Genomic DNA, 7,274 nt, shown 5'->3' with positions numbered 1-7,274 from the left:
TCAGATGGTATTATCGACTGTTGGGCGGAGGTGCTAAACTTCCAAGAGAAACGGAAATCACGGGAGGCTTACAGTAGGCAATTCTTTGGTACTAAAGTTGTGGTGAGTGTCATGTATATAGAGATTACAGTGTGGCGACTTTTTGACCTTATTAATTTCTCTGTTGTGCTTAAAGTTTCCGTGGATGCTAACATCTGAGGAAGGCGGAGTCGAGGCGCGGATGCACAAGTTTCGGCTTGGAATAAAAGGTGCGGTTAACAGCGGTGAAAATGTTCCTGACTTTCGAAATCAAGACATTGTTTTCTTCCCGACATTGGAGCACAAACACTTTTACTTGCTAGTGTTTGAGTTACGCGACCCCGGGATTTATGTCGTTGATAATGACAAAGCCCGCCAAGGTCAGTTGATAGAAGATAGTGTCTACTACCTCTACAAGGACACAGCGTATAAGATCGTAAGTTACTAAACTGACAATTGTTGAACAAATAAGTGTGATAATATTGAGGATCTGCTTTTTTATTGAGCATGGCTTGTATATGTGTATGCAGAAAGATATGTTTGTGCAATATCTTCGGGAGGTTGGGAATCCGCGAGCCGATGGCATAGAGTACTGCAACATCCAGCGTATGCCGGTTCCTTGGGCAACCACCGCAAACACAACTGATTGTGGGGTCTTCTTGATGCGGCACATGGAGTGCTACATGGGGAAAAACAAAAGTTTTAACTGTGGGTTCAGCATGAGTGGGGCGAGGAAGATGGCGGAGGTGCGTAAGTTGAGAAAGAGGTATGCTGCGCACATCTTATGTTCGGAGGTGAATGTGCCGCTGCCAAAAATCAAGCAGGATTGCCGAATAGAGTAACACGTGTTAGGGGGGTGAAATGGAAGTTACTGTAGCACCAGTGTGCATTAATTGCGCCAGCTTTGTTTTTTGGAAACATGTAATGTACTTTGATGGATTTGGGGATGTTGCTTTAAACTTATTGAGGGGTAGGTGTTTTGTTGGGTATGGCATCGTCACGATGTCTTTTTGGGGATAGACTATCTATATAAAATCTGATGTTTGGTAACTTGGTAATTCTATACTCTAAAGAATATTGATGTGTTGTTGGATGTGTTAGAATATTATTAATCTAGTTGATTGACGTAGATGATAATGTTTTAAATGAGGTTGTTTGAAATTATATAAAGGTACGTGTAACATTATAGAAAATGAGAAAATGCTGCTTCCAAGGGGAACACTCTTTCTAAAAATGTAGTAGGAATATTGGAAATTGGGGAAAGTTGGTGGCAGAAGTCTACAAACATAGGGGTTGGTGTCTATAAAACAACTTTATTGGGAAAAGGAACCATTGCTTTTTGGCACCTTATGGTCACATCAAAGTCAAGTCACAAAGACCTATATTAAATGTACCCAGGGAAAACCTCTATAAGTATTGTAGTGAAGAACCAAAGTCATATTCTGTAATACTTCACCACTTCAGTTAACCATAAACTGTTAGCGGTTCCAAAGTGTTGTAATGTGATGGACCCGTGTAAAGGTAAGGTTACGGCTTCCCAACCAGGCATGGAGAAGCGGATGCAAAAGGGGAAGGAAGCATGTGAGGGCCGGTATGGGGTGTGCTACGAAAGAAAAGTGTCTCATAAGAATCGAGAAGACGGGAAAACTGGAGTAGCTTCTGGTGACGATGCTTCAGAAAGAGGACCCAAAAATGTGACTGATGTAGCTGGTGTGTCGCAAGAAACGTCACGCCGTAGGGAACACGTTGTTCCAGAAGCTGAAAAGTTGAAGGGGCTACCAGATGAGTTGGTTAGGTTGCTGACGGATCCAGACCATGAATTATGTGGTTGCCCGTTGTCTCCATACTCACCCGAAACAATCCAGTCCTGGTGTTACCATGACCCATGGGAGAGTGAGCGCAGCCCCTCTCCTCTGTACTTTCATGATGAGGAATTTCCCACACCATGATGAAAAGCTTGTTAGAGATGGAGGATAACAATGGGTAGTTAGTATGTTGAAAATGGTTGAAGATGTGTTAAGCTGATGACCCTATGTTGTAACAAAACGACATACCAATGTCGTTTTGTTGGTATTTTATTATGTTTTTTTTTTTTTTTTGGCAATCGGTTGATGTCATTTCTCGTTAGTCCATCAATGTGTTTTAGACGCGGGGTTGTAACCTATTAGTAGAATGTGTGTTTAAGTTGGCTAGAGGTGAAGTCTAATTCTATAACCTGACGTGGTTTAATATATAAGCTGTTTTTGTGTGGTTAACACAGATTGTTTTGATCCTTTCAAGTTAAAAGACCTTGTCCATTATGGGGGCTAACATGTGTTAAGCATCTGTTTTTATGCCATCGTAAAAAAATAAAACACGAAAACACAATTATCAAATGCAGATAATATTAAGATAAGCTCATTAATAGCAAACAGAGGTCCCCAAAGAAGTAGGGCTACAAACACAAAAGCGGCCAAGGCCGTAGAGTTTCTTACAATCCTAATTATGGTTAATGGGATCAAAATAGTTCCACCTTCTTACACACGTAACAGAGAAGAGCAGGATGATGTCAAAAGACTGTTACATGTGTGTAAGAAGGCCAAAATGAAGAGAGTCTCCCATTACATAGTACTAGAAAACGACAATAAAGATTTTAATCAGAGGGTGAGTCGCCAGTGGCGGTTTGCCTTTGTTGTTCAGCAGCTGCCTTTGCTGCTTTCATTGCAGCCACCTTAAGGCAGTTGCGTGAGTCGTGGTCGTCGACATACAGACCACAACGCTTGCATAAACGAACCTGCTTTGGACGTTTTGGTGGTTTTGCCTTTGCCTTCTCACCGGGCCCAGAAATGCGAGTATGAGTACCACATCCTTTATTGCGTGCAACTTCTGGATTAGCAACTTCGACTGGAATGTTGATTGGCTGTCCAACTATTTCTTCCATTTGACACTCGTTTGATTCATTTTGAATTGTAGACAATGGTTGCTTGGAAAGCACATTGATCTTGAAATCCCTGAGTTGGTCAACCAATTTTGCCAACGAATCCTCATCGGTTCTGGCCACATCAAAGCATTCAGTAACGAGGTCGAGGATTTCATTCCGCATAACGGACGGTGCGTGTGGGTTGACTCCGTATCGGCTGGAAATTGAAAAAACCTGTTTGGGGAGGGCATCTCGACGCCACCTATCGTTTATGTATTGTGGTGGAATCCTTTCAACATTTTTCAATCGATAGACGCAAAAGACATGGCGACACAGATAACCGATACGTGTGAAATTCCTGCATGAGCAACTGGCGGATTGGTCTACAGTGTTATACGTAACCTGTTTTGAACATAGACAGCAAAAAAGAAAGCCCTTTAGATCTAACATATGTTAGAGGATGGGTAATAATGAAATTGCCTAACATGTGTTACCTGATAGACGTTTGTGATGTTGTTCCTTTTATCCAAATGAGTGACGTCTATCAGAAGACTGGAATTGCTGGACTCGGTTTGGTTTGTGATGTAGCATAAAAACTTCCCTTTAATTATCTCTTTTTGAACTTGCGCGAAAACAGTGTTTGTGTAAATGGCGAACGCGTGCTGTTCTATCGCTAAATCAGTATTGCCAGTGAACATCGTGGATGAGGTTTTGTACTCCGATACATGTTGACGATATCGTTGGCTGTCTACCCTATTTTCAAAGCACATCATAAATTGTACAAGGGTGTTTGCGCTTGTTGAGTTGACCTTGAAGGCAGCGTTAGAGCTTTCGCAGCGGGAAGTGGTCTTCATTAAGCAACACATGGGCAGTTCCCTGAAGTAGGCTGGTACCCAGAGATGTTTGATGTTGTACATGTCGTTCAACCAGCTGTGGTCTTGAAGCCCAAATGTTTGTAGGAGGTCATTCCAGCGGGACTCAAACGTTTCAGGTTTGATATAAACATTCCAAACCAACCGATGAATGCAGGACCGAAGATCATTGTTATCGAGAACGTCGGCAGAGATCTGAAAAAGTTAATAGTTACTAACACGAGTTAGATTAAAACAGTTTGAGAAGACATATAAAAATTGTGTTATGTTGAATAACACATGTTAAAGGCTAACAAATTAAGCTAACCTTGGAGGGTAGTTTTTTCATTATATGCCACATGCATAGACGGTGTCGTGATTCGGTAAAGACCATAGGAACAGCTTGTAGCATGGATGGGTCTTGATCACTCAGCACGAGAGTTGGTTGAGTACCGTGTGCCTTCAAGAAAGCCTTAAGCAACCACACATAACATTCAATGGACTCGGTTGATATCAAACCCGCTCCAAATGTAACACATTGGAAATGATGATCCACACCCGTGAATGGCACAAAAACCATCTTGTACCTATGAATAAAAAATTGATTTGATGTTAACAATATGTAAAACTTTTTGGGGTTAAGGTTGTATACTTGGGGATCAGGCCTAACACATGTTAATTGGGGGGGGGGGGGGACTAACCTGTTAGTGCTGTAAGTTGCGTCAAACGCGAGGACATCGCCAAAAGCTTTGTAGTTTAGCTTTGAAATCTCATCAGCCCAGAATACAGAAGACAACTTTCCATTTGATACAGTGTAATCAAAATAGAAGTTGGGTAGGTTGTCAAAACGCTCACGCAGGCGTTCAAGGAAAACTTGTGCGTCGCGTTCACCAATAAAAATTCGCAACTGGTGGCTAAAGTTTTTAAAATCCACCGGAGTCCCATTGACATTGTGATGCCCTCCTTTTAAAGCTACAAGACATCTATAAGCTCTCATTGGTCCGATACGGTTTAGACTCATATTGTGAATGAATTGTTTCGTGGAGAATGGCAGCTTCCGTGATATCTTGCTAAGATCACGGTTGTAACTCTCAACAAGTTCATGATTATGAATATCATTGAAACTCAAAACTGTGTATGAATCATTCGAGATCGAGACTAGTATGCTTGCCTTGCAGTCACACCATGTGAAGTTGGTCCTCCGGTGCTTAACAGAAGATTCATCTAGGGTGTCAAAAGTCCTCTTGGGTTGTGGTTTTCCATATTTTGAGCATCGAAGATACTTGTGTGTGGGAATTCCATTCCAGACTTTAGTTTGCCCTTTTTTTTTACAGAAAAACTTGCTTCAAACGCATAAAGTTCATACATGGAAAGAACATCCGCAAAAGTTGGATAAGATTTCCCACACACTGGTATGAACTTATCAGCGACGTTAGGAATCCAGTAACAGGTTCCCTGAGGGGTATCAAAAACAAAGTATGGATTCGATGGCCCTGCATCATAAAACGAAAAAGGTTAGGAATCTGCTATACATGGCATGACAAAAGGTTAGAAATCTGTGATATGAGAATAAAGTGGGCTCCCATGTAATATATACAACCGTCTAACTGGCCGCGTGATGATTCAGCAAACATAGAAGGACCATGAGATGATCCAGAAACAACAACAGTCATATCCTGCATATGGGAATCTTGGGATGCTACATGTGAACATTATGGAATATGTTTGAACAATGCCATATCTGGGGAAGAAAAAAACAAAACCAGTGTATAGAAAAAACAAACCTTCTTCATTATCCATAACCTGGTCATCAGTAAACGCGCTGTTCATGAAATTGTTGGATATCACAACATCCGGGGATCTAACAGGGGCTTCAGATGACCGAGAACAATCAACATGCATATAAGTGTATACAGAAGCTTCGAATAGAACAAGTGAACATGGCCATGCAGTATAGTTTGGATTATTAGATTAAAAAGTTGTAAAAGACAAAAAAAAAACAGAACTTCGAGAACAGTTAAATTACATATATGGACAAACCTGGAGCATTAAATTCCTCATCATTTTGGAAGTCGCTGCAAAAGAACCGGTTGGGGAAACTATGGACCGGCGACATTAATTCTGAGGTTGGTGGATTTGTCTCCATGGATATTAATGGAGAAATGAGCAAGGGAGTAGAAGATGACTATGTACTTCTGTTGAAGAATATATAAAATGAGAAATTGTAAAAGAAATATGGGGGTGGGTGCATTGTACAAATGAGTTGATGTGCATTAAATGCTGATGTCAATTCAAATGGGGGATAATATCTTGCCTAACCGAAATTACATATATAACCTTGAAGCAAAAAGTAACAAGAAGTGTGGGAGGGCTACGTGGCTAAATGATGGCCACTATTATAGTTTGCTAAGTTTTCTAAGAATATAGGGTTTCTTACTAAGCATTATCCTATATATATATATATATATATATATATATATATGGTAGGGTTCTAGAGTGAACACTAGGTTGAGAGTGAACTGTGTGAACTAATCTGGGCAATTGGATTACATCATCTAGAGATTTTTAAATAATGCCAAGATTGTAATTATAATGTTATAACTTCTCTTTAAAATAAGGGATAACTTTGTTAAATAGTAACCAAGTTTCAAGATTGCTCTGATTAGGTCACTCATAAAAATATGTGTCCCAATTAAGTTACTTAAGTTTACTTTGATGTTTCAATCCTAGATATTTTACCTACATAGAAGGTCATCTATCCTACATAGCATTAAGTTAGGTGTTTTTATTATTTCAAATATGTTTACATGGCATATAAATGCCAACATGGATTAAATAAAGATTAAACATCACAATTATTGTATAACAAGCATACATAAACATGATTTTATGTATAATAATTAATCAAATAGTTTTCATAGTTGCACAAACACTCCCAACTCGTTAAACTAAAGCTGTTCAATTTTTTTTTATCAAACTAATCAAAGAAACAATAAAATTTTGAAACCCAAAATTGAACAGCCAGCCCTAAGTAATTCGCAGGTGAAAATTTTAGATAAAACTAAAATGGGGTTTGGTTGAATTGGGTGTGGGTTTATTAAAAGAGAATAATTGACATAGAAGACTGCTTGAAAATGGAGATTGTGAAGGTAGGGTTTTTCTTTGATTGGATTACGGAGAACACGATACACGAATCTGACCGGAGAGAATGCTTAATTTGATTCTTTATATTTCTTTTTATTAATTAATCATGTAAACATGTTTAAAAAAACAAAATAAATATCATATAGGATAGTTTACCTGCTATTCAGGTAAATTATATAGGATTAGAACATAAAATAAACTTCAATAACTTAACTAGAACAAAATTATCTATGAGTGACTTGATTGGAACACTCCTAAAATTTGATTACCATTCTGTGAAATATAATAATTGGGGTGAATTGCAAGTTTTGTCCTTTATCTTTATACCCAATTGCAAGCGATGTCCTTTATCTTTAAAATTA

At 39.1% G+C, this 7,274-nt stretch overlaps 1 protein-coding gene across 1 annotated transcript; it reads right to left on the bottom strand.

The window, feature by feature from the left end:
* Positions 1-2,650: 2,650 nt before the first annotated feature.
* Positions 2,651-4,783, bottom strand: LOC110882666 (protein FAR1-RELATED SEQUENCE 5-like). Its single transcript, XM_022130630.2, has 4 exons — positions 4,470-4,783; positions 4,097-4,355; positions 3,412-3,984; positions 2,651-3,319 (listed from the first exon to the last, which is right to left on the bottom strand). The coding sequence occupies exons 1-4, from the start codon at positions 4,763-4,765 to the stop codon at positions 2,651-2,653; spliced, it is 1,797 nt and encodes a 598-aa protein (XP_021986322.2). The 5' UTR covers positions 4,766-4,783.
* Positions 4,784-7,274: the final 2,491 nt, after the last annotated feature.

The sequence above is a fragment of the Helianthus annuus genome, chromosome 15, assembly GCF_002127325.2.
Source record: "Helianthus annuus cultivar XRQ/B chromosome 15, HanXRQr2.0-SUNRISE, whole genome shotgun sequence".
Classification (NCBI taxonomy): domain Eukaryota; kingdom Viridiplantae; phylum Streptophyta; class Magnoliopsida; order Asterales; family Asteraceae; genus Helianthus; species Helianthus annuus.
This window is presented reverse-complemented; position numbering and strand designations above follow the sequence as displayed.

What these genes read in the sequence shown, in the direction of transcription:
- LOC110882666 (XM_022130630.2), bottom strand. Translation starts at nt 4,765, where the DNA reads ATGAGAGCTTATAGATGTCTTGTAGCTTTAAAAGGAGGGCATCACAAT. An exon ending in GCAACTTACAGCACTAACAG is followed by an intron (nt 4,356 to 4,469) that starts GTTAGTCCCCCC and finishes TTTTATTCATAG; the next exon opens with GTACAAGATGGTTTTTGTGC. An exon ending in ACATCACAAACGTCTATCAG is followed by an intron (nt 3,320 to 3,411) that starts GTAACACATGTT and finishes TGTTCAAAACAG; the next exon opens with GTTACGTATAACACTGTAGA.